Raw genomic sequence first — 27,676 nt, forward strand, 5'->3', positions numbered from 1 at the left:
AAGACAAGTGCCCAAGCAACTTCAAAGCAGTACAAGCGGACAGATCCACACGGCAGCCAGTCCACTGGCACTGCTCAGCCCACTCCCAGCCTGCTAAAAAAGAAGCTGAGTGGGTGCCTGCTGTCTGCCACATTTGCAGCAAGACGCAGCACTTCCAGCAGCTCTGAAATATGCTCCACCACACAAGCAAATGGTGTGTTTGCGGGCAAAGCTGGTTACAGGCCTGCTGTATACCATACGTGCTTTGGGGGCAGTCACAGTGACGCAGTGGTGTTTCTGTCCGACTCTGTGGTTAGGTTTGGCATCCACTGTGGTATTTTCAGGAAATAACGCAGCAGCTCTTAAAGGCACCTTCTGTCTCCTCAGAGAGAAGCCTGTGACTCTGCAAAGGTGCTTCATGGCCAAGAGCATGGGTGAGTCCAGAACAACAGGAGCTCCCTGTGCTAAAGCCTTATAGGGCCACCCAAGGTGACAGAGCTTTTTAGACTCTCCTCTTCAGGTCAGCACTGGCACTGCAGACCATAGTTAATGGAGGAAGACTGCATTTGGGGACAGTGACTCACTGTGGCCACAGGGAAGTAAGCTTGTTGGAGGTACCAGGTATTAATAGTGCTGCTCCAAAAACAAACATAATTCCAGACAGCAGTATGAACAACTACTGAGTCAGTACCTCAAAGTCTTAAGCACCATGTTGGTTTCCACTGGAAAAATGGGGCAGCCACTGGCTACCAGTCAAGCTTAGGATTTGAAGAGGAACTTAGCAGAGGGGATCCACAGGTTCAGCTGAGGCTGTGCGCAAGGCTGAACATATGCTGGAGAAACATAAGGTGGGAGAGCCACTGGAGAGAACAATTCTAGAAGCTCACGGTGTTGCTGAGGAGGTTCAGGCAGGGAAGAGGAGGACCCCTGCTCAGTGCCCTCTCAGTTTCCAGCAGCAGGCAGGGAGGAAATGCAGGTGCCCTCACTACAGACCAGCTCCAGCAGCACTGGCTCTAGGGTAAATCAGAGCCCGGCAGCTACACCACAGGCCCAGAGCAAACACCAGGCCTCCAGCAGAGAAGAGGAAGGCAAGGGAGATAATGAACAGCTGATGAGAAAAACAGGGGGTGCAAGAGAGGGAACAACAACAGGCCTACAAGAAGCAGAAGGAAACAACAGTGCCCAAAAAGAAGCAGTACCCCCCCACACACCCCTCTCCGGTGACCCCTACCACCATGAGCGAATAATGGCGGCGGCAACAGTTATATAGGGGAGAGCTCCCAGCATGCTCTGCGGCAACTGCAGTTTGTCCCCTGCCACACGAGGCGCATGCGCAGCTCGCCCCCCGCCTGGGAGGGCGCCTGCGCATGCGCACTGTGGGTACCGTGCCCACACCGAGTGTGATGACCTGCCGCGGCCTCACGGGATTCACTGCGCTTGCGCGATGACTTGCCGCTCGCATGCGTGTTCTGCGCATGAACCCTGCGCGCCGCTGGCTGCGCTCCGCCCTTTCCCTCCGCGCGCAGGCGCAGTGCCCGCTGTCTCCCTCCTCGGGGCTGCATCTCTGCGGCCGCGCCGGCGACGGTGGCGGCGACTGGTACGGTCCAGCCTGGCTCCGCTCGGCTCAGCGCGACGTGAGCGGCGGCAGGGCGAAGCGGAAGCAGAGGGAAGGGCGGCTGTGAGCAGCGCGTCTCGGCTGCGCCCCGCCGGAGGTAGGAGCTCGGCGCCGGCCGCCCCCCGCCCCTGTGTGGCGCAGTGGGGGCTGAAGGGGACGCACAAAATGGCGGCGGGTGGGGGCGGCCGGGGCTCCTGTCGCAGGCCGTGGGGACGGCGCCCTCCCTCAGTCCCCCACGTTGACTACCCATTCTCCCGCCAGGGCCCAGTACCGCTCGCCCACCGGAGCCCCGGGCCGTGGAGGGGCCGGGGGACAGCGGCGGTGCGGGCTGCTTGCCGCGGGGGGGACGCGGTGTAGCTGCCTCGCCGCCTTTCTGCCTCGTTTGCCGTGAAGCGCCTCCTCGCAGCCGGTTGGTAACGGGGTGCTGCGGCTGGATATAGGCGCTTCAGTGCCTTTGGGCGAGCGGCTGCCGCCCCCCTTTTTTTTTTTTTTTTTTTTTCTTTCCTACTGAAGGGATTCAGCACGGCGGCGGTGTTGTGTACCGCACTGCTGTGGGTACGGAGCGTCTTCCCTCCCTGCTAGGCGCTGCAGGCAAACACAGGCATGCCCTGCCCCAGCCACCCTGCACCTATCTGGTTGTAGTTCATTGCAATGTAAAAAGCGGGTGAACAAACACACACTTGTAAACCGCAGCATAACGTTTATCTGCGCTGCAGCCGAAGTCTTGGCTTGCCAGCAGTGCGCGTATTGATTTAAGAAGTTTGATAGCACAACATGTGCTTACTCAATCTCAGCTTTTGCATGTTTGTAACAAACGGTTAGGGAAATGCACCATTTGCTTTCTCGTTCTTATCTACGTTGTGTTTCTGTCCAGCTGTGTTTCAGTGAAAGCTCGGACCTTTAATTAAATCTATAAATTTAGCACAATTACATTGAAACAAAGCTATCTGGCAATTTGGGAATAGTGGTTTTGGCTTTGAAACTGGCTGTTGAATAAAGTAACGTTCACTCTGTTTAACTGAAGGGATTGGTTTTCATCATTGTATCCTTTGAGAGCTCAGAATGTAGATATGTCTTCTGGCACCTCATATTTCTCTGTTGGGGGAAGAAAGACAGCTTTCCCGTTTCTTCCTTATGTGACTGGCTTCTTGACTTTGAAGAAAATAGTGGTTGATCTGAATTGGTCAAACTAACTGAAGCAACAACAAAAATTCTTTTTGCCCAAGGCAAAGTATTTTTGCACCATAGCATAATCTGGTTTATAGTTCTTACCCAGGAACCTCATGTGGAAATTAGACTTTTTTTTTTTTTTTTTAACTTGGACACATACTGCTGTAGTATTTAATACAGTAATGTAATATAGGTTGTTATTTTTTACATTTATTTTTCTATATGATTATTTTAAAGGTATTTAAATAACTGATTAAAATGTATTGTGTTTTTTAATAAAAATTATCATCCATCCTGGTTTATAGCCCAGAATTGATGTTGAAATGTGTATTCAGTTTTGGGTTATGCTCTTCTCTCTGGTATGTGGTTATTCACTAGACATTTAGAATATTAAATTATAACTCTGTTGTGAGGTCTCCAAGAGGGTGGATATAAAAGTGAGGTAATTATTTTCCCTATTGACAAGGTACTTCTCAAGGATAAAAGGTATCTTTAAATGCAGTTTTTTCTGATTAAAAAAAAAACTCATTTGCCAGAACTAACAGAACAATCATGCTGGCTCAAAGGGTGGAGAACATAAGGGACTTGAGTGATCTCTTCTCCAACTTCTATGACAACTGATGTAAATGAGTGATATTTATCCAAGGGTGGGGTTCAAAGTGGTTACAAAACTTGCTGCTCCCTGCTATACCGCTGGATTCCTTTTCTTCCCTTCTTCTGTTTCCCAAGTGTCTTGCAGTTTGGTTTTGGGGCTGAGCTCAGGAGAAGCTCAACCGTACTCGTGCTAGTCCTTACCAAACAAGGAGCTCTTCAGTTTGTGAAACGGGAAGAATATTGAGACCTTTTTTATTTTTGCAGTGTTTTACATTTGAAGGTAAATAAATTTTTTTTTCTTACTTCATTGCTATTGAGTTAAATATTCTGAATGAAGTTTGGGTTGTTTTGGGCAGAAGTATTAGTATTTGCTCTTTGTCCGCAATGCTGTCAGGCACATCTCCACATCAGGCGTGCAGAGCTCCATATGCCTCAGAGCTGTTGCATCCATACAAATGTACTTATTAAACAGTGTGCTGGATTTGTACTGCTCAAAAATCGTACTTGGAAAGTGAAAATTGAAAAAGGCTGGTAGATTTCTGCTGCTAATATTCCGTGAAGGTGCATTTTTGGGCAGTTTTAATAATTACTTGCTGAAGGACTTGTGCTGATTTTTCTTTTGTTTTTTTTAGTGGGTGTCTGTATGTAAACTTGATGCACTGAACCCCATGAACACTGGAATGGAATGGAGTCCTTTTGGAATATTTCAGTGAATTATGTTACTGAACGTTGCTAGCTCTGGCTGGGATGGAGTTAACTGTCTTCACAGCAGCCTGTGAGCTGTATTTTGGATTTGTGGCTAAACCAGTGTTGGTCACACGCCGGTATTTTTGTCTGTAGCTGAACAGTGCTTGTACAGTCTCAAGGCTCCCCCCCCAGCATCCCTGAGAGTAGACAAGAAGTTGGAAGGGTACAGAGCTGTGATCTGGACTGGCTGAAGGGATATTCCATACCGTGTAATATCCTGCTCAGCAGTAAAATCTCGGGTAGAAGAAGCAAAGGGTGTTTTTGGCTTCCAGGGTGCCTATTGCTTGGACCCTGGCTGGGCACTGGTCTGCCTGTGGGAGGTGGTGAGTAGTAATTGCCCTGACTTTACTTGGTTTTGTTCTTCTTCTTTCCCCCCCACATTAGATTGTCTTTGTCTTAACCCATGAGTTTTCTCGCTTTTTTACTTCCTTTTCTCCCCCCATTCTGCTGGGATGAAAAGTGGGGTGAGTGAGTGGCTATGTGGGTGTTTGACTGCTGACCGTTGTTGACATACTACAGTCCTTTTTGGAGCTCAGTGAGGGGCATGAGGGGGATCGAGATATAATGACAAATTTGATTGGAGTGTACTAGACTGAATTTATTGCTGTTTAGCTGTAGGGCTTTGAAATGGCATCTTTCAGCCTTTGCTGTTTGCTGTGTTGTGTTGTTTTCACTGGGAAACCTGTGATAAAGGCAGTGCTTTGAGCTTGGTCTGGTATTTGGCCTCTGTGTTGCTGTCATCCCTATACTCTGGGAACCATCGCCTGGAGACAAACAGCAATTATACCTTTGTCCTCTTCTCCTCTGGGACAGATCCTGCCAACGTCGTTGCAATGGCCCTTTGGTTGCTTGAACGTCCTGGCGTAACTGAAATGTTTATGGTGGTGTGTACTGTGAACCTGGTTTTGATTTTGACTGTTATTTGTAATGATAATAATTACACTGCCACCAGTGCCCTGCACACTGCCACATTATCAGACTCTGAATCCACTGATCCCAATGCAGATTTTGGTGTATCCTCCGGTAACCACCTGGCTGGGGATGGCAGGCAGGAACATGCCCTATGGCAGCTGGCTTCTGGGTGGCACGGTGTGTGGGAGAATTTGGGCAGGTGCCTAGAGCTGTTTTCACCTCCAATGGCCTGGGAGTTTTTGCCTGAACAGGCATTTAATCCTTCTGAAATGGCAGACCACCTGAAGGAGGGATGCCTTGTAGCTGTCAAAAAGAGAGTGGCTTCTAGTGCTCTGTTGGGACCCAGCCTACACTTACCAGGCCCGTGTTCAGCGCCCTCCAAGGAGCTGGAGGGTCAGTGGATCTGAGGATATACAAACAGGCACTGTGGCTAAACCAGAGACTCAGTGCAGGCATCTCCTGTTAAAGGTGGGGTTTCCTCTTGAGGATGATCTAGTAGACTACAGAGGCAAGCGGACCTTGTCTGTTATCTGACGGAAGTGGTGGAGATGGTCTGCAGCAACCAGGTCTCCAGAGATCCTGATGATGTCCAGTGCACAGGGGCTGTTCAGCAGAGGTTAGTGTTGAAGACACTGGTGTTGTACAGCAGCCCCTGGGTGGGCTGGCTAGAGACATAAAGACACCGGCTGTGGAGGAACTGTCCCACCAGCTCCAATGATTTGAAGAGAATCTTCTCCTCCTCACTGCTACAGGCTGGCGTCTCAGCTGTAAAGGGTGCCACACGGAGTCAGCCTTTCCCAGTTCAGGACAGGACCTGCAGACACATGCGATGTACCACCCGTTGATTCCTTCTTTGTGACCATGGGGAGCATGTGTGGAAGTAGGGTGGTGCGCTGTCTCTGACCTACATGCTGCATTTGTGAATTGTGGGGGAAAACAGCTAAAAAGTGTCCATCTAGGAGAATTACTGTTCTGCTTGATGTCGAGCAATTCCTCAGATGCAGTAGAAGGGCTGAGGATGCCTCTCCTCCTCCTGATCTTAATGAAAGGACATCTGGTCTCCTATGGTAGGACTCAGATGATGAGTGCTCCGACCAGGAATAGGGTGGATTTGTCTCTGCCCAGGCAGATGAAAGGGACAACGGGCTCAACTGGATGATGTGGATTCAATGGCCTGGCACATCAGACCCACAGGAGCACAAGGCTCTGGTGGGCTCCAGTGTGCAGTGTACCCACCCTAATGCCATCAGGGGATTGGAGCGGAACCCATCTGGATTTCAGGGGTGACTTCACCTTTTAGTAGTCCCATATGGTAGCACCAAGGTCTGATGGAGGGTGGAGACTGAAGGTGGACTGTCATGGTCTGAAGGAGGTCATGCTGCTGTGCCGGACATGCTGCACTCCAGTATGAGCAGGAGCCTGAGGCAGCCAGGTGGTATAGCACAACTGGTGCTGCCCATGCGTGCTCCGTCCCTTGGGCAGCTCAGTGCAGGCCACAGGCTGCTTTCATGTTGTCCATGCATCTGGAGCTGACTAGCCCAGGGTGGAAGCACAGCCCTGCCTTTTGCCACGGACTGATACAGGCAGCAGTGGAACAGGGTGAAGCCCCTGAATACCTGCCATACACCGACAACATCATTGTGTTGGGCAACACAGCAGAGGAAATGTTTGAGAAGGGAAAAGAATAATCCATATCCTTCTGCGTGCTGGTTTTGCTGCAAAATAAAGTGAGACAAGGGACCTGCAAAAGAGATCCAGTTTTTGAGACTGAGGTGGAATCATGGACATTGTCACATCCCTATATATGGCCTGTAATATAACAGCCATGTCCCCACTAGCTAACAAAAAAGAAACAACAGCTTTCCTAGGCGTTGAGGGTTTCTGGAGAATGTGTGTTCTGGGTTGCACTCAGCTTGCATGTCCTCTCTGTTGAGTAACCCGAAAGAAGACCTATTTCGAGCAGAGCCTTGCGGCAGTCCTTGGAACAGATCCAACAGGCGATAGTTGGTGCATTCACCCTTGGGCCAGGGCAGGCAGGACCAGCTGTGAGGACTGTGCTCTGCACCGCAGCCCAGGAGCATGTCCTCCTTGGGAGCCTTGGGCAGAAAAGCCCTGGGGAGACCCGAGGCCACCTCCAGTGTTTAGGAATATTTCTGTGAATTAAGTGATACTGGCTCTGTCTGGGAAGGATTGTGGTGCTGTGTTTTGGGTGTGTGACTAAACCAGTGTAGGTAAGCACCGATGTTTTGGCTATTGCTGGGCACTGCTTGCACAGCATCAAGGTTTTCTTCCCTGCCCCCTGCCTTCCCCCAGGCTGGAGGTGGGCAAGAGGCTGGGAGTGGACACAGCTGGGACAGCCAACGTGAACTGGCCAAAGGGATGTTCCATACCATGTAATGTCATGCTCAGCTGTGTAAATGGGATGGAGTAAGAAAGAGGAGGGGTGGCTGTTGCTGGAAGCTGGCTGGGCACCGGTCCGCCTGTGGGACGTGGTGAGTGATAGCCTTTGCTTTGCTCCCCCCATTTCACTTCTCATACCATCTCTATCTCATCCCATGAGCTTTATCACAGTCCCTCTCCCTGCCCTGCTGGGGAGGGGGTGTGTGAGTGCTTGGCTGCTGGCCTCAGTCAGCCTTCTGTGCATTTAAAGTAACATTGCTGTGAGTGCAAACAGTGTCATCCTTCTGGGGTTCCCGGGCTTGCCATCTTTGTGGCCTGAAAATGTTGCCTGTGGATGAATATTTTATTAGCCATAGTATTGGTCTCTGCAGAATGCCTGGTTTCCCAAAGTGTCATTATATTGAAATGCAATCTTTACTTGACTGGTCTGCAATTAGCACATATCCAGAAAATTCAATACCATTTATAGAGACAAATCAGCAGAAAATTACTCTTTCAATGACCGTGCGGGACTGTATCTTCAGTCAAAGCCTTCTCTTGTCACTAGAGAAAGCAGCTTCCACCTTCTCATGAGGTCTCATTGCCAAACCTGTAACTTAAGCCTCCTGTTTTGTTTGTGATTGATTTTTGTATTTCACAACTGACTTAAAAGGTGTTGTTGATAGACAGCTGACCACTGAAATGGTACAGCTTCAACATACAGGTACAACTTCAACACTGAGAGCTTAAACCAGCAGTATTGTTGGTCAGTGCTGCATTTCCCTTTTTTCGGCTTGTGGGACTTCTTCTCATATTTGCTTCAAATCTGCTAGTACCCAACTGCTTTTGTCTGTTACCTCCTGTATGTGTAAGAGACAGGAGTTTTCTACATGTTATCACTGGCTTGCCTCTGGATTGGTTTAGTGAATTGTCAGCTTTGTTAACATCCCTCTCTGGGTCACTTTAGTTAGGTAGCTTTAGCTTTGCACAAAGAGATGCTGCAGAAAGGCTAGAGAGAGTTTAAAACTGCAAAACAATCACTTACTGCTAAACATGCACCAAGGCTGGTAGGATTTAACAGACTGCTAATCTGAGCGTTAGCATGCTCACTGCTCCCAGTAGGACAGCCACAGGGTATTTGCTGACAAGTTGGGTGTCGGGAAGAGAAGGCCTCGCTGCTCCCTGAAAGGGCTCCTCAGTGTTGTTAGGTTGCTGTCATCCACTGATGTCATCCATCCATCAACACCGCCTCCCTGTTTTTTTTTTCTTTAGGATTTTTTTTTTTGCCATTTTCGGTTGGTGTCTTTCCTATTGAATCCTTGAGCTGCAAATGGCACCTGTCTCGCTTGTAATCCTGTTGTGTGTCCCCCCCCGCCTTTTTTTAACACTCTCTGCAGGCTTTATCAGAACTCTTTCCTACAACTCTGTTGGTTTTCTCAGCAGCCTGGCCAAGGCTATGCAGCTGGGTTGCACCGGAGTTGGACCTTGGATCCTTGAAACACAGGCAGCTGGACCTCTGGGGAGAGAGGAAGGTTATAGGGAGAGAGCAGTAGCCTCGAACCTGGGAAGGTGTGAGATCATCCTGTACTGACTTTATGAACAAATGTAGCCATTAAGGCTCTTCAGTGTGTAACCAGGTAGCCAGAACTTTTCATTTATCCATCCATATTGGGAAGCTTGGCGAAATGGACTGATGAAGTTGAACTGAAGGCAAGAAGGGTAAAATTTGGCTTTTCTGTGATACTCTGAAATTTAAGTTTCAAGGACTTAACTTTTCCAGGAGTCAGGTAAGCACAATGGTCTTTGGGGAATTCCACATATTTTTCATTCACTTACACTGAAGCATCTGCAAAGGTGCATGATCACTGCTATAAGACTGGACAGGATGTCACTGCACCAGAAAAAGCAGTCTAGAGGATCACAGACAAACTCCAAACAAAGCTTCTTTTGAAGAGGAAGGTGAGAATCTAGCCTTAAAGGTCCAAGCCATTGTTAGCTTAGCCTTGGCATCACTTTATCTTTCAACTGTCATTTCCAGCATTTCTTTTGAAAAGGTCAGTCATTAGACTCAGCTGATTAAGGCTTCATTGCACGCTTGCTGCCGTTCAGCACATCACTGGATGTCAGAAGAGAATTTGAGCATACAGCTTCCACGGGGAGGAGTGCAGTTTAAATGTTTTGCTTCTGTGTCCTACAGCTTCAGATGTAGATGGAGTTGGCTGGCGAGGAAACTAATGTCTTAGATGTGCTCAAATATATTTGCATTATTGTGAGTTTGAGTGAAGTCCTCAATGTTTCACTGCAGATAGGTTTCAGAGTTAAGGGCTGTACAGCACAACTACGGTTGTCTTTTAAAACCTTGACTTTAGGGTTACTTTCTACTTTTGTTTTGAATTCTTTGATGAGCTAGCCTTTTTATCATAGAAGTCACGAAACTGTCTTCTGTATTTCTTCAATTATTAATATTGATGGAGAACCTAACAGTTCTAGTTTGAGATAAATTCTTAGTACCTGTTCCCTTATTTTCCTGACTCAGGAAGGTAGTTTTCAATGCTAGTGCCGTGTCTCTTCTGTTTACCTGAAGAGATTGTTCTTGGTGTGTGTCTTCCAACACCACAGTGGCTGAGAAAGTGGCTCTCATGTTCCTGTTTGTTAACAAGCATCCAATGCTGAGGCTGTTTGGTTTTTAACATTTTTGGAGGGTAAGTTAGCAGGCTCCGCATTGCCATGTCTTGAACAGATTGCAGCATTTTGTTTGTTGATTCTGAGAAAAGTCTCTGTTTGACTATATTGCTTAATTAATATCTCAAGTAAGATGACATTACAATCTTTAGACTGTTAACTGAAGAAAGTTTCAGGACTTAGGAGAAAGTACATTGTTATAGGCATCGTCTGGGTTACTATTGAACACAGGATATTGGAACTCTGTTCTACTTCAGTAAGGCTATTTTTGTGCTTTTAGTATTCAAAATGGAAGATGTTTTCTCTTCATTTTGGTGTACTGTTGCTAAAACAAAGTGTGGGAAAAAGCCTCAATTTTAGTTTAGAATATTCACTGAAAAGCAAAAGAAATTTAATCTGTTTTGCTGTTAAATAGATTATTCTAGTAGCGCATTTTGGCATAAAGTGAGTATATACCCATATTCCCTGTTGAACATGACTGTACCATAGAATTTTACTGGAGTGATAGCTTTAAAAATTGTCATAAAATGGAAAATTGTGGCATTCTGATACTGGACTGACCGTGCAATATGTTGGTTGGCTTTTTCTACCTGCTGATTCCTGGATCACCATCTCTGAGTAGGCTGATGGTGTGCCAGTTCTGACAAGAGGTTTGTAGAGGCATGTGACTTATGGCAGTGGTTCAGGATACTGGTGTGGGAGCATACCTGATCACAGTGCGCTGGTGACCGAGTGGCCTATGCTAACTGGAAATCTCTAATTGAGCAGTAAAAGTTCTTCCTGTTGAAGCTCTGGTTTGCTCCTGAATAGATTCCCTGGGAGATTCCTAATCCACTGAATTAAGGTTCAATTTGAAACCAGCATGTTTATTTTTAAAATGTGCTCTACTAATGTATTCATACTTGTTCTTGTTATGGGTGTCTTTGATACTGTTCTCTCTCCAGCTACTTTCCGAATTAATGTGCTGAGAGGCTTTTTTGCCCTCCAGTGATGAGAGTTCCAGAGAACAGCAAAACTGAAAGGCAAGAAGATTACTTTGTGGCTATTTGCTTAATAGTCTGTTTTGAAACTGTCTTGAACGAACTTGGCCTAACACGCAGATACCATTAAAATATGATATAATTTGTTGAAGGAGGAGGCAGATTGGGTAAGGAGTCCTGGATGAGAGGCCAGAGTTCTGGGATTGTTGTCCGGTGGGAATCTTTTCTTTGTTATGGCTTCCTATGGTTTTGGAATGGAGAAAAGCTATGATTAATGTTTCTGTAGCTACTGTTTCTTCTTGGCCTGACTTCAATTTGTACTTAGTTAAAATTAAATAACTTAAGAAGAATGCTTAACATACAGATAGTAACAAGTTACAGGAATCCAGTTGTAAAATCTGAGTCTCCTGCAGTTTGTACATAGTTCATGTCTCTCAAGCTACAGCTGCACGTAATTTTTATTTTTTGAGTTGTGGTTCTCAAGCTTCATAACTTCAGTCCTTACAGGTGAGAAACATGAGAGAGGCACCTCCATTTACTTGAAAAACTTTGTTTGGAGTCAACTTACGAGATTTGAAAACAAAACCTGTGATGGAGTTAGTGTTGGTGAGACAAGAACCACAACACTGCAGAAATACAGCATGCGAGTTCAGAAACAACTAGGAATGTCTGTGAGCCCTATTGTAGTTATGCTTAGTGAAAATCTGTTAGTAAAACTAATTCAGACCTAATGTATTGCTGCAAGAAGAATGAAAACAGCAGGTTATCAAGTTTTGGGAGATGGCAGACTGACAAGGGGTGGAGTGAGGACTTCTTGGAATCCTTCTGACTGCTGATTCTGCGGTTCTGGAGTGCAGACAGAGTTGGGCAGATGAGGCACCTTGCTTTGAGTATGCTACAAGAATGCATTTCCAAAAGTAATTTTTTGTTAGCGTGAACATCACTTTGTCTTATTCTACCTGTATTTGTATATTCTTTTACTGCCTTACAGGATTGAGTTGTCAGTGATTTCAGCTGAAATAAAAGATGGCAGTTTCCGTTGCCATTGTGCTTTTTTTAATGCTTGTATGTAGATGGTTTCAGTTTCTGTGTGATTTTACACCTTTCTGTTTAAGGTTGTTTCAATATAAGATCTTGCCTTTAACATCTGGGAAATGGAAACTTTCTAGCCACAGAATTCAAATATTGTCACACCCTTTGAATACTTTCAGGGTATAGTAATTTACCCATGAGAGTGGTCATAGGCGTGTCCCTCCTGAAAATTGTTCTGCTGTCTTCAGATCAATTCCACAGCGACTTGACATCCAACTTGTAACTGTTTTGAATTCTCTGCATAATAGTTTCACTTACAATTCATACCTCATAAACAATTGTAGAGGGTTTTAATACTTTGGCTTATTGCTCATAAAATAGCTCTAATTGTAAATAAGTCCAAACTATGTTGTCATTACGAACTGAAATACCAAATTTTAGAAAATGGTGTTGAAAGAGTGTTATCACTAGTTTTGTTGTCTGTGACATTGAACTTGTTGGGTAAAGCTCATTTACCTAATTTTCTGTTATCTATTCACTGCATTTAAGATTTTATACAGTGAAAGAAAATGTTTTTGTTCAACAGAACTTCAAATTCAAAAGCACCATTTAAACTGTCATTAAAATACTGTTTTGTGACTTCAGTTGTTTTTCTCACCGGTTGTAGAATCCACTGCATAAAGTAGGTGAAAAGATAAAATAATCTAATACTTGTCTTTTAACTTTCAGCTTTGTGTTATTCTTGGAAAGTTTCGCACCACTTGTGAATTCCTTGAACCTTGGCATTGCAAGCCCACTTCTGTTGGGCCCTCCTCCTTTACAGCTTGCACAAATTAAGACACAGTTGGCTCTTCAGCAATTGACCTCAGTTGCTACCAACAGTTCTGCACCTCCTTATGCTTGGTTAAATCAAGCATTTCTGAAAAGCGCAATGTTTAGCCCTAGAGGAACTTTACCTCAGAGGCCGAGAGGACCTAATCCATCTGGCACAAAGCCTCCAGGATCCTTTAGGGGAGGAGGTGCAGCAGGTCTTCAGAGAAAGCCTGCACCTGGAACACCTCAAGGAATGTCACAAAGATTTTCAGGACAGGAAACGTTTCAGTGGACGGGTTCACAGAGGATAAATGTTCGGGTAACTCTGCACAGGGCTGATCCGAGGCAGGTAAAAGCAAAGACGAACATACACCAGGAGCAGAAGGGAGAGCCTCGCACAAGTCACTGGGATAATACCCCGTGCTCAGCTGGGACAACTGGGCAGAAGCCATCTACCTCGGCACGGGTCACAGAGCAGAATTCAAATGCCCAGAACCGCTACACACCAGAAAGCGCTTCCAGTATTTTAGCGAGTTTTGGGCTATCTAATGAAGATTTGGAGGAACTCAGTCGCTATCCAGATGATCAGTTAACGCCTGAAAATATGCCGCTAATCTTGAGAGAAATACGGATTCGTAAGATGGGTCATTCTTTGTCTGGTTTACATTCTCAGAGCAGAGCAGAAGAAACAGTTGGTGGTACGAGTGGTACAGCAGTCAAGAGTAAAGTAATTGATTATGGGCATGCAAGCAAATACGGTTACACGGAAGATCCTCTTGAAGTGCGTGCTTATAATTCTGAAGTGCTGGCTGAAGATCCTCTCGAAGCACGTGTCTATAATCCTGAAGCGTCGAGTGGAGAGAACAGGGAAGACTTCCAACGAGAGCAGAATATGTCAATGGGTGTCCCACCGTCTAGCGTGACCTGTAATCCAGTGTTTCCAGTTGAAGATTTAATAAAACCAACGGGGTTCCAGAATGATTCATCAAACACTCGATCGTTTTTTCCAGCTGAGACTCCGGGAAAGGTGTCTGGATTGTGTGCAACACCCACTGGACTCCCTGTGGTGAAGTCTGTTTCCCAGCCTGCAATACCGCCTGTTATGCCACCCATGATGCCACCTATAATGCCACCCTTGGCACAGCCCATGATGCCACCTGTCATGCCGCCTCTTGTCCAGCAGTCTATGACCCAGCACGTCATGCCACCGATGACCCAGCCACCCTTTTCAGCTGAACTTCTTGCAGCTGTAAGCCAACATGACCGAATTCAGCATGAATCTGGTACAAGCCAGTCTAATGCCCAGAGCGGCTCAGGAGCAGGACAGAAGGCCTTCCAGACACAGGCTGAGGGGCCAATTAGATCTCCTTTTGGTATTGTGAAAGCGTCATGGCTTCCTGCGTTCCTACAATCTGATGCCCAGAAGATAAAAAGATTGCCCACTCCGTCAATGATGAATGACTACTATGCTACATCTCCAAGAATATTTCCACATATGTGTTCTCTGTGTAACATTGAATGCACTCGTATGAAGGTGAGTGTCTTTCAAAGATTATTGCATAAATTTGTACTCAGCATCTTACCTGTTGCACTGTTTTATGAACTATTTTTTTATTGTGCATTAAATGAATTATGATGCTGTTCTCCAGTTTGAGTGCTTACATGCAAATTTCAAAATGCTAGAAACAGTGCTGGTAAACACTAGCACAGCGTGTTCTCTCCCAAATTGCATTTCAAAGTTGCCAAGCACATTGATTATTATTTTTTTAATTAAAAATTATTTATGTCTTCTGCAGTGGGTTTCAAGTGACAGAACAAACTCTTTAGCAGTGGAGCAAAATACTAACATCATCTGGGTGACTAAAATGTGTGCAAAAATTGTATGCTGAATCTCAGTAGGGTAGATGAGATGTTCGTGTATTCAGCCTCCCTCCTGCAAAGTCTGCATTAAAACAAAGCAGCCTATTTATCTGCAAAAATTTAATCTTCCAAATGTGGTCTGTGTGACATTGACTGTTCCAGAGACTGAAGACTAGCTCTGAGGGACACAAAAAATGCTTTCATTCATCTGACTGAGCTTTCAGCTATGAAGCACATAACGGTTTCAGCTCTTGAAGGAAGAAAAGGAAGGAACTGGTGAATACTGGGAGAGAGAGAAGCATTCTGAAAGCTGTGGATTTTTCTCCCTAGGCTTGATATGTCAAAAATACAGGAGAGTGTAATTTAAAAAAATTGAATAATTCATTGTCAGTTTCATGTGTTTAAAATTTAAATAGTCTTCAGCAAACCTGTGGAAAGCCTGTGAGGAGTGCTTTTTTGCAATTTGGCAAAATCATGCAAGATTGCTAGGCCCTATTTGTGCTGTGTTTAAAGAAAGTGAATGAATAGTTAAGATGGTGACAGCTGCATTAGGGGCTTCAGAATAAAAATACATTTTCAAGTACTTTTACACTGGAAGCACTGAAGGCCAGGGAGAAGTGCAGCTGTTTGGGCAGACTTGAAAACTTAAAGGGAAGTTTGATTTAAAATAAAAATGTGTAAAATTGAACAGAGCAACAAACTTGGGTTTGTGTTAATAAATGTACAAAGCACTTTGGAAAAGTGTAATTTATTTAAATGTGAATTATTCAGTCGCTTGCTTCCTGGTTTTTTCTAAAGTGAAACAAATGCTTTTATTAAAAATACTTCTTGATTAATTAGCTATGAACTTTTCTGGGGGGATTAAAGGTTATATCTTCTTGCCCTAAAGGCACCATGGTGTAGTGTGTGTTCTCCAGACGTTCTGATCCGACTGCAGCTACGCAAACTTTTCTCCCCATCATGGCTGCTTCTAGTTCTGGCATTTATTACATTTATTAACTTTATTCTGACTAGTATTTTTTTTTTCTTCATGTACACCTGCTGCTGTGTAGGCAGTTCAGACTGTTTTGAGACCTCATGGGGCAAGCCATGTTTAGACAACAGTGTTACAAAATAACCAAGAGAGTTAGTTTTTTTTACTGCAAAAAATAAAAGTTTGTGTTAACAAATGTCAGTCTTGTGTATTTGTGAATTTTAAAGAAGGAAGAATTCCTCTTACTTTCAGTTTTACAGTTTGCTTTTACAGATAATGTTGTCTTCTTTGTCTCAGTTGTATGGTTAAAGCTGACCTAGACATTCTGGTTTTTAGTCTTTAAAGCTGTGCTAAGTATTACAGAGGAAGCATATGAAACAGCACCTTCAAACTGAAAGAGAAGCAACGGGGAAATGATATAGTAGAAATTGGTAGTCATGTGTGGTATGACTTGCACTAGGAAATGGTTGTTTCACACAGAGCATAGATACCGTTTGCCACAATGTGAAATCTTAATTGAAAAATAACAAGTTCATGGAAGAAGATCCTTCAGAGGCAATGCAAAGACCCTCTGATGGCTCAAGAAGCACTCGATGAGCAGATGGCTGGAGGGGGATCTGCCTCGTTATTTACCTCCCTAGCCATCCCCTGTGGCATGCTGTGGGAGAAGAGGTGCTAGGTAAGGTAGATGGACCTTTGGTCTCCCCAGCACACTTGTAAATGAACTGGATCTTCAGATCTGTTTTTAGGTCAAAGTGTTTAGACATGATGATTTCTGGTGTGTAGTACCAAGTTGTAACAAGCAGTTTAAGAATGCTGTGTTGTGACATGGCAAATAGGAAAGAAAGTAGGCAAGCAAAGTGGGTAACATGAAATGAGACGGATGAAGATGATGAAAGATACCAAATGAGGAAAACCTTCTCTTTGTCCAATGCTTGAAGATATTGGATATCTAAAAAACAAAGTTTCAATGGTGTTAAAATGTTGGATTTCAAGTTCAGATTATTCGTGGTGATGAGCTGTCTCTTTTCATAGATTCTTTTAATCCAGTCTTGTACTGAAGTACAAACTTGTCTAGGATTCATTTTCTTGCCAAGGTAGAAGCAGACGCTGCATTGTCTATCGGAAGAGAATGCAAGTACGCTACCTGGCATTAGTTTATTAAAATGACAGGATTGCGGCTGGATGCGAGACCTGACTCCTGCTCCTGGAGAGTCAGTCTGCCACTGAAGCTACAGTAACTATTAGTGGCTAAAACTTCGTATTTGCATCATCTGAACTGTATCCCCCTTGTTCTTTCAGCTTGGCTCTCCCATAAACTCAGTGAAACATTGGCCGAGTTTTGGCTTGGAGTAAAAAATCCTTCTGCTGTTCCCTTAAGCATCCAATCAATTCTCCCCTGTAGGTCTTTCTTCTTAAGTGTCCAACTTGCTTAATTAATGAGGTGTGATGAAATCAAAGCTGAAGATGGTCTTGAGATGTCTGCAGCACACCAAACCAGAGTTCTGTTTTGAGTGTCATACAGCTAAGCAAGTAAATGTATTTTCTAGTTCTTTTGTAATCTGAAAAGAACCCTGAACACCTCTTCTACAGAAGTAGTTATATATATTTGAAAGTGTTTTTTGCTAATATACTGTTCAGAAGTCAAAAGTTAAAACATCTTCCATTGGCATGGCATAGCTATTGTAGATCTGTTCATGAAAAAAAAAAATTTTTTTCAAGCTTTGAAACTTTTTTGTAAGGCATGTGGCTAATCCTCTTATGCAATGATACATGGCAGGTCAGTGGCTGCATGATAAACTGCCTACAGTCCAGGGCTGAATGTGAAGAATGCTTCAGCTGTTTCATGCAATAGACTTTTGAAAGACTCTGTTCAGCATTCCTCTTCCTATCAAAACTGTTCACTGGATCTTTAGCAATAGGTGGTGGCAACCTCGATTATTTGACGGTGCCTCCAGCCACCTTGGTTGGGTCCTGCTGAGAAATTTATTCAGAGGTGAACTGGAGAAATCCTGCCATTTGAATCGATGGTGCAACTTCATACTTGGCTGTCTGTGTGATCCTTCAGTCAGGTGTCAGCTCTCTAACACTGTTTAGCTTTCTAAAATACTGTTGGTTTGTGGTAAATGATGATTACCATGAACTTGAAAGCTAGTTGTTATTGGAGCAGCATCAGAAATGTGCAAAGTGTCCTTATTTTTATCTTGTGTTAGGAAGGGTTTTGTGGCGTTGTCAGGGATGGCTGTACATAATACTTACTGTCTTATAAGAAAAGGTATACTCAAGAAAGGAGGGCGCTTTGAGCTTTAAAAAATTCATTTGGAAAACTAATTGACACTATGGTGACTTGTTGATCTAGAAAGTGTTCTCAAAAACTTGTGCATTTGTGTCCTGCAACATTTTTTCACGGAAGAGTGCCCAATTTTGCCCTTGGTTAGATGGAATCTCCCCTCGGTGTTGCCTTCTTTCAAATATGTTTACAAAACCTCCAACTTACCAAAACATTTTATGAATATTTTACAGAGCAGTCTCATTTTCATCTTGAAATGGTGGATGTACTGGAATAATAAAGTGTGATTTCTCAGTCTTGAAACACACGTCACTTTTGGAACAAAGTAGATTTGCAATATTGCCAGCACGAGGGATCATACTTACTGTGTATGACAATTTTTGTTTTCTAGCTCAAATAGATTTAAAGTGAGGATGATGTCTTCTTGGGCTTTAAACTGCGTGACGTCATGGGGACTCATTGTTTTCCACAGAGAATTGCACTTACAATTCCTTTGCTGAAGTAATGGGACAAAATGTGGGTGTGCTCTATTTTGCTCCTGTTTTTTCTACATAACACCTTGCTGCGAAACCAGCACAAACAAGTGCAGGTACTATCCCTGTGTATTAGGGCTATCTTACTATTGGCAGAAGAGGCAGGTTTGGAGACAGGAGACTAAACTCTGTGAGCTGCTTCTTCAGGACCTTTTTGGTGGTGATCAACAAGTAAACGGAGATTTGTCGGTTGTGCAGAATTAGATAACACAGTGATCAAGGCACTCGTTCCTGCGGGGTGTCGGGTCGTGGAGCAGTAAGCAGTGCCGCTGCTGTAAGAAATTGGCTATGAGTGTATGGGATGGAGTGCTTGGGCTGGGAAGGGATCCTGTCCTTTTGGGGTAAGGATCTGTCTTTGGAGACAGACTTACCCGAGGGAGTGGAATATTTCTGAAGACAGAGAAGGGCAAGGAATTAATCAAAGAGGAGGAATATGCATAAATCAAGACTCCTGTAATTCTGTGGGATGCAAGAGGGCATTGGCATAATGAAGACTTGAAGAGGAGAAGAATGTTGTGTTTGTTAGGGAGGAGAATATCTCTTTGTAGGCCTGCCAGTCTTGTTAATGCTTGTTGGACCGGTAGCTAAAGACACTTGGGAGCAAAATGGCCTCCCTTGGCCCTGGCGGACACTGTGCACGCTTTCTTCGTTTGGGACTACGGAAGCGGGCTACTTGAAGCCCCATTTCCTTTCATTTCCATAAGCTAATTTGTCTTAGCCCTTGAGTAATAGTTTTTATTTTTCCTGTCTAACTTGAAGACTCTAGAAAAAAGGCATTCTTAAGAATGGGATTGCTTAGTAATGGTATGTTATTAGGAAAAAAGTGTAGTGGTGAATTGCTCGCTCTTGTGTGCATGCTGTGTATTCACTGCGTATGCAGTTCTACAGCTGCAAGTTGTTTTATCAGTCTGCTCTTCAACTCTTGATATGCTTTGGTTCAACTGGTGAGACTAATGCAAAGGGTCTTCTGAGTAATATTTTTCTGATTTTATTTGAACAGTTAGAATATTTTTATGACCACAGCTAGTAAAACCTTTTAATGCCTTTCTGAGATTGGTTAACCCGTGTAGCTGTTTCTTCAGGAAACTGTGGTAAGTCTTGTGCTTAAAATGTATTTTAATTTCTATTTATATGTGGAGTATAAATAGTTTGGGTAGCTGTCTTGTAGCACATTTTAGTGTTGATAGACTGATAGCGTAAGTGCAAGGAACAGCTGTTTTCACCATGTTCTCTGTGCTGCCAAAATGCAGAAAACTAACTGTGCCCTGGTCGCATTAATTCTTCCACCTCGTAGGCTTTGAGTAAACCATTATGAGCTTTTCTTTTAACCACTATGTTCAGCATTTTTGTCAATAAACAAGAGGGGTTGATACTGCCAACTACGCATTTTATAATCTTTTGTGTTGTAAACCAGCATGCACTTAGAAAAAGTGATATATAATTTCACAACTGCAAATTAGTTTATGAAGCCTTGCCTGTCAGTTGCATTCTTCAGCCTTTATTATCTATTTTAAGATATTAAAGCAGCTAGAAGTTGTTTTTTAAAGGATGCTTAATAATTATTGTTGATGACTTATGATACCTTACAGCTTCAGACCATACAATATCTCTTCTCAATAGCAAACTGACTACAGCAGTTGCTTTCGCTAGCAGGTCAGTTTACTTTCATAATAATAGTACTAGAATAAAGGCTTCAGGCATAGTTTCCCATGTTGGGGACTGATTCTGTGTTTACAGTTAAACCCATGCTTAGGTATTTTTCAAAATTGAGGGATTTCATTGTACTTCTGGATTTGTCTCATGCTTAACCCATCAGTTTTTCCCAAGGAAAACTTTTCTTAATTTTTTTAAATATAAAAATATCAGTGTGTGTGAAAAATTTAATCAGACTTTTTGACTGACCTTTGGTTGTAACATCATCAGGAGTGAATGTTCTTGAACTTAAGGCATGAAAAGTCATGCCTCTGTAGAACTGATATTTGACTTAAAGATACCATGTTGTGTCGGGTTCTCTGATTTATTCAGCTTAATTTGCTGTATATGTGTTCATCAGTCTGACATTCTGTGAAGACTGCTAATAATTTTCTTTCTTTTAATATAGCCGGCTATTGGATCAACCTTTTGCATTAGGAGTGTGGTGACAACAACCCAGTGTATTGCTGGAAGTAACATATTCATTGAATATGATGCATTTTGTTCAACTTCCACTTAGATTCCTTTGTGTTCTTTAAGAGCTTTTGATAATCACTAAGTATTTTCATCTTTTGCATAAAGAGTAATAATTCTAAGTGAGGAATTTGACCTTGACATAAGATCATTAGTTAGGTAAAATTTGATGGAAGGTAAAATACGTAACACATAACTAGAAATTGTCGTCAAATGCTAACATTTTACATGCTAATCAAACTTCCCTGGATGTCTTTTCTCCAATTAGGACTGGATTCTGCATCAGAACACTCCTTCTCACATAGAAAGCTGCCGCCAGTTACGTCAACAGTAAGGAATCTGTTTAAAAAGTTCACTTAGTGTAAAAAGTGTTTTCTGTGCATGCACGTAGTCTGTGAAAACATACTTGTTGGATTTCCGTAATGAGAATTGCCAGTATCTGAGAGCCATTCCTAATTGACTTTAGACCATTAGGGTGAAAGATGAATTGGTACTTGGTGCTTCTAGAATCCTGAACGGGAATGTTTATCTGTAAAAGCTACTGCATGGAAGTGAAAATTGTGTTCAGATGGCAAATTTAGCTTTTTCACTGATGGTCGTATTTTTAACATTTAACAGATACCCTGATTGGAACCCTGAGTCTCATTCCTCAAAGAGGTAACTGCTTTTTGGTTACAGGCTGGTTTTAATTTGTTGGTATTATAAACATGTGGCAATTAATGCAATTAATTTTCCTGTTTTGCTCACTGGTAACTCTATTAGTGGTGTCATATTTTTATTATAAAATTGTGTCATATTTTTATTATAAAATTGTGTCATATTTTTATTATAAAATTGTGTCATATTTTTATTATAAAATTGTGTCATATTTTTATTATAAAATTGTGTCATATTTTTATTATAAAATTGTTTGGGGTGCTTTTGTGGTTTTTGTCCTAAGTTTGTTTAATATAAGTGGTGTAGTATCTGAAATTCTTTCACAAGGATGAGAGTAAAGTCTGTAGAAAAGTCTGGAGACTGATATTATGAGCAGTTTTCCCTTGAAACTTCTAATTGTGCTTCAGTCAGTTGTAAGTTATTGGATGTGATACAGTAATAACAGTGACTGCGTGAGTGATTTCTGACTTTTAGACTTCATCTTTTTCCAGTTAATCTGCTCTTGTTTGCAACTTGAAACCTGTTTGACAATAGGCGTGCTAGTGTTAGCTCTTATTTCACACTCGTCAGTCCCTAGATCCCTTGGGAAGCTACGTGATCACAAGTTGAAAAAACACTGGAATTCATGAACTCATGTTCTGTCCTTAAAAATGATGCTGTTTGCTATTAATTTTTTAAAAACACACCCAGTGGACTAATTCTACTTGAATCTCAGCAAGATTAGATTATTTCACTGATTTGATGTTTGTACATATTTTAACTTGCATGCAAATAGGAATGATATGAATTTAATTTTTGCCCGATTTTCCTGTGACTTTCCATTAATTAGTTTGACATGCTTCCTGGGAAGCTGACTATTCAGTTAAAAAAAAAAAAAAAAGGAAAGTGTTAAAAAGCTTAATATATAGGTCAGGTTAATTTGCAGAGTGCATTTGAGGTCGCTCCATGCTATTAAGCAAGGAGAAATAAAACTTTAAAGAGAGAAATAAGACACATCTACTTTTGAAACTTCCATGAAGAGAATAATTATATTTTAAAACCTCAAATTGAAATTGCTGCCCGGCGCTGCTGATGCTATATGCAACCCAGGCAGAGGAAACTGCTCTTAGCTGGAGGACAGTGCTAAATTGGAGAAGTGTTTAATTGCACTTTTTCTGAGTGAAGGATCTTCTCATGCACAAGAGTTGTTTTTCAGGGTGGCACTTTCTTAAATCCTTCCTGATGACAGCATGTCTCCAGCTGGGAGAGTTAGAATACAGCTGTAAGTTCTCGGTGATCACAGATGTTCAGAGCTGCTGGGTGCAGTCTCGGGGCAAGGTCAATGAGCTTGCTATGTACGATATGCTGCATCAGTGTCTTCTTCCAGTTTCAGATCCCAAAGGTGCTGTGTCTGCTCTACCCAGTTTTGAGTACTGATGCAGTGTATCTTTGGCATCAAAGAATCGAAGAATTCGGTATGGGCTAAAAAATTGGATAGATGTTTGGCTGTAACACACTGGCCTGCCACCTGACAAGCTCATCAAAAATGTTCTGCGTATTTAAGCATATACTCAGTGCATTTTCCAGGTTTTCCCTTTTACTGCTGTGATCTGTTCTGTCAGGCTTTTCCTATGCCTGACTGTTTTCTGTGTCTCTAAGAGGGACTAATTCTCTCATGGATTTCTTCACCGTTACTTCCTTTCATGTTCCTCATCAATTTGGGGTTGTTCAGCCTGGAGAAAACTCTGGGGAGACCTTATAGCAGCCTTCCAGTATCTGAAGGGGGCCTGCAAGAAGGCTGGAGAGGGACTTTTTACAAGTGATAGGACGAGGCGTAGTAGCCTCAAACTGGAAGAGGCTAGATTTAGAATAGACATTAGAAAAAAAATTTTCACTCTGAGAGTGGTGAGGCACTGGAACAAATTGCCCAGGGAAATTGTGGATATCCCATCACTGGGAGTATTCAAGGCCAGGTTGGATGGGGCTTTTGAGCAACCTGGTCTAGTGGAAGGTATCCCTGCCCACGGCAGGGGGGTCGGAACTAGATGATCTTTCAGGTCCGTTCCAACCTAAACCACTCTATGATTCTACTTTGACATCTCTAGGTAGGATAAATATGCAGTGGATATATATTTATGTAGTCCTCTTAAATCTCTCTTTCAGTCTCAATCAGTCTTACAGATACAATGTCTGAAGGTTGCTTACTTCCAAACTAAATTTGAAAGAAGCAAGGAAAGCATCTTAATTCATTACTTTTTCATGTATCCTTTTCCTCTTCCTATTATTTTTTCGTATCACTGCAGCTGGTATCTTGAGTTTTCTTCAGCTTTCTCTTGTTCCATGCAGGTTGATCTCTCCTGCTTGCTTCTTTTCAGTTCATCTGCCTGTCCGTAATTCCTATAGCAAACATGTTGCCCGTATGTAAAGTATGTTTGAAAACAAATTAGACTCTAAACTTTGTAAATTTTGGTTCTGTTTTGTGGAAAGTGTTTCAACAGACTTGGGTTAATTATTCTTTTCTGCCTTGTCAAAACTCATTATATGCTTTTATTCTGTTAGAAATGCTGGTGACAGAAAAGAAAACCAGACCCCAAAGCGTCGTTCCAACTCTGCCAGTCCCAGTCCTAGACGTTCGAGGGTCACAGGCTCTGGCTATGTTCTTCGCCGATCACGATCGAGATCCAGAAGCCCTGGCCGCTTCAGGCCAGCGAGGCCAAGAAGTCGAAGCCCACGGCAGATGCGACGACTTAGCCCCAGACACAGGTCAAGGTCACCACAGCGATCGAGAAATCCACTGAGAACTGGGCCACGACCTCAGAGGTCTCCCAGTAATGATTGGTCATCAAGGAGGTCAACCCGATCTCAAGGTAAAGGACGGATACATACTGCCAAATCGAAACTTCCTTTAATTTCAGGAAAACTGAGTTGATTTCAAGAGGTTTATCTGTCCAGGTGTTACTTAGGGATTTTTCATAGTAAAATTCTGTTTTTAAAAGACAGCTTTTCCTTTTGCTGTTGCTTTGTGAGAAGTATATTTAGGAGAAAATGGGCATTCTAAAAGGTCTGAAGTCTTCCTTACCTTGTTTTGGGAATTAGTTAATCATATCAAGTAACTCCTGAACAAGTCTCTGTTCTAAGTGTGCTCAGTTTTTAAAATGGTAAGGATAATCAAGAATTGAAAACAACTGAAGGCAGCTTTTCCTTCAGCATCAAAAAAGTAGTTCTGCAAAGGCAGTATAGATGAGGGGAAAGAAAAGGCCAGGCTCAGAAACTGCATTGAATGGAGGTGCAATTTACAAGGAAAGCACAGTGTTCTGAAATAATGTTGTTGAGATAAGAGCATGGTACCTGGAAGACTTTCAATGAAACATCTTTTGTAACGGTTAAGTTCGTTGCACCATTTTGTGACTCTCTGTTCAGCTTACTTCCTCCAGTTTGCAGTTCTAGGAAATTTTGTGTAAACTCGATCAGTTCCATGAAGTTCGTTTTGAGCTCAATCTCTAGCTGAAATACTGGTTTGTTTGGACTTCTTGTTTCTGTTTAAATTCTGAAGTGAAAAAAATAGAGGTATTTTAGAAGGTTTTTTTTTTTTTCTTTGATCTGTATACTGTGGCTATGTTGTTGGTATGCTTTCAGAAAATTAAGAGGTACTGAGCTCTCGTGGGAAAGAAGTCTAGGTGAAAAGTTGTGAGGGACAGGCAGTTTCAAAGAGATCTTCTTAAGGGTAAAATGCAAGCCATTTTAATATAGAAGAATGAGGGAAAGCAGCAATTAGTAACCAAAATGCAAATTTTCCACAGAAAGAAAGCGTACAGGAAATTAATGTTGTATCAGATCATTAAAGAATAATTTAAAACAACAGTCTGTAGGACAAAGAGCAAGACAGGAGGATACAAAATTTAGCAGAAGGCATCAAGATAGTAAGTACTGCTGTGCATCAGTTTGTGAGAGGAGGATCAGTCTTGAAAACCTCTTTTCTTTTCTTATGTTCCCTGACATACAAAATTAAACAATCATTCTTTTCCTCTAGCCACGAGGATTTTTGTAGATACCATTGGCAAAGTCACACTGTCAGCCTAACTAAAAATGTCATGTTACACAACAGCACAGTGAAAATAGTACAGAGGTTTGTTATTATTTATAGATCATCTCTGCTAGAGTGTGATTAAGGTTCTCTAACTTCAGTGAGTCTCAAGTTTGAATCAGGAGTGGGTGGTGAAACTGAAACTGTACAAAACCAAACAGCAATATATAAGTTTTCTTTTAAAAACAAACAAACAAAACCGAGTTTGTTTTCCCTGCCCCTCACAGACAGAAAGGCAGCTCTGGAGGCAGTAGTAAAAAGTTTGGGACCTGGATTTGTAGCAGAGTTCAATAAACATAAGTCACTTCGAGCACCTGGGCAAGGATCTTCGGGATCAGGAAAATCGCCACACTCTCATGGACCCTTAGGGAAGATGCCTGGAAATATGAAGAAGCCACTGAAAACAAGTGTTTCTCCAAAGGCTTCGAAAAAAGACGTGTCTTCTTTGCCTGGGTCAAGTTCTTCATCTCCCGAAACTGATGATTTACCCCAAAGCAAAGAAATGGAAGAGGATGAAGAAGACGTATCCACAGGAACCAGTGGACCTTGTCCTACTCCTTATAATAGGGTGAGTTTCTTAATGTTTTTCTTTGTGATTGCAAGAATTTGGTTAGGATCTCATTTCAGGGGGATAGCTTGTGGAAAGATTAATCATTCTGTTGCTGATTCTATGCCATCTCAATGCAAAGATTTGCTGGCTACAAGTAAATGTGGTAATTTACATAGCAAGGTTTTTTTAACAGATGTGAAGCAAAACCTCTCCAGTGCTTTCCAACAGCAGAAAGAAATAGCCATTATATTTGGGTCCTCATCCTACTGGGCACTTGCTTATATAAACTGTGAGTGTTGAACTCTGTTTGGAGGACCTTATTGTGTAAATAAAAGTTATGGATAGGAGGCAGAAAGTGTTCATTTTGCCCTGTCAAGCAAAAAAGATGAGGCAGAGAAATTTACTACTGTTGTAAGAAGGATCTTAAGGCAGTGCTGTCTTAGTCCATCATACCGACCATTTGGATCTCTTGGAAACAGCATCTGTAAACGAGATTGTATTTTAGTTGTGGTAGGTGCAATCATCCTTGGCAGTCCTTCGTAGTTTCTAGCCTCTAAATGATAATCAAAGAGAACATTGCCTACTGCTGTTGAAAGCTAATAGTATTGAAAGGAAAGTAGTGGAATGGTGCTGCTCCTTACCCATACAGCCCGTACAACTGGAATTATGTTGATCTGTAGAACTTGATGAAACCAAAATGTTTGTATTGTGTTACTTGGTAATCCTATGCAATGTCTTCTAATAACTGAAGATTGAGACAGAGTAGTAGAACAACAAAATTGTGGCTCTGTCCTTGTGTTAAAAAGCAGAAAACTTGAAATACCACTGTGAACTAAGCAGTCTATCTACTTTGAAGTAATTTTTATTACAGATTCTTTTTTTTTCCTTTTACTGGACTTGACTTGGAAAGTATTTATTTTTGTTTTCTTTTCAATTTACAGCTGTTGAGAGAAGAATTGCTGAGTTGTGGGACAGTCCTTCATATATCTGATTTACCAGATGATGGCTTTTCTGATCAAGATATTAAAAAAATTGTTCAGCCGTTTGGCAAAGTTAGTGATCTCCTTGTACTTCGCTCTAGAAATGAGGTAAGTATTCCTGTAGAAAGATTTTTGTGTCAGAATACAGATGAAATTTTCAAGCAATGAAAAAGTGTAATATTTGGATCCTCAGCTGAAGATAGGATAAGGCTTTCTGAACAGTTTGTCATTAAAGATCCACATATGTAATCTTGGAGTAGCTGGGAATCTTAACTTTATAAATTCAGTCTTGCTTGCTCCCTAAGTGTGCCCAGGTGGCCAAGAAGGCCAATGGCATCCTGGCCTGCATCAGCAATAGTGAGGTGAGCAGGACTAGGGAAGTGATCCCCTGTACTCGGCACTAGTAAGGCCCTGCCTCAAGTACCGTGTTCAGTTTTGGACCCCTCACTACAAGAAAGACATGGAGGTGCTGGATTGTGTCCAGAGAAGGGCAACAAAGCTGCTCAGGGTCTGGAGAACAAGTCTTATAAGGGGCGGCTGAGGGAACTGGGGTTATCTCTCTCTACAACTACCTGAAAGGAGGTTGTAGAGAGGTGGAGGTTGACCTCTTCTTGCTAGTAACAAGCGATAGCACAAGAGGAAATGGCCTCAAGTTATGCCAGAGTAGGCTTAGGATGGATATTAGGAAAAAGTTCTTCACA

The 27,676-nt window shown here is 42.6% G+C and overlaps 1 protein-coding gene across 1 annotated transcript in view; it reads left to right on the top strand.

The window, feature by feature from the left end:
• Positions 1 to 1,439: 1,439 nt before the first annotated feature.
• Positions 1,440 to 27,676, top strand: part of ZNF638 (zinc finger protein 638) — a gene marked incomplete at its 5' end in the record, with an annotated part of 53,306 nt that continues 27,069 nt past the window's right edge. Inside the window, 8 exon segments of the mRNA XM_082483079.1 lie at positions 1,440 to 1,616; positions 1,618 to 1,691; positions 12,820 to 14,437; positions 20,994 to 21,055; positions 21,344 to 21,382; positions 23,921 to 24,228; positions 25,673 to 26,013; positions 26,937 to 27,083. Coding sequence (XP_082339205.1) covers positions 1,440 to 1,616; positions 1,618 to 1,691; positions 12,820 to 14,437; positions 20,994 to 21,055; positions 21,344 to 21,382; positions 23,921 to 24,228; positions 25,673 to 26,013; positions 26,937 to 27,083 — 2,766 coding nt within the window.

Source organism: Vanellus vanellus (genome assembly GCF_965231255.1).
Source record: "Vanellus vanellus genome assembly, chromosome: 4".
NCBI classification, from domain to species: Eukaryota; Metazoa; Chordata; class Aves; order Charadriiformes; family Charadriidae; genus Vanellus; species Vanellus vanellus.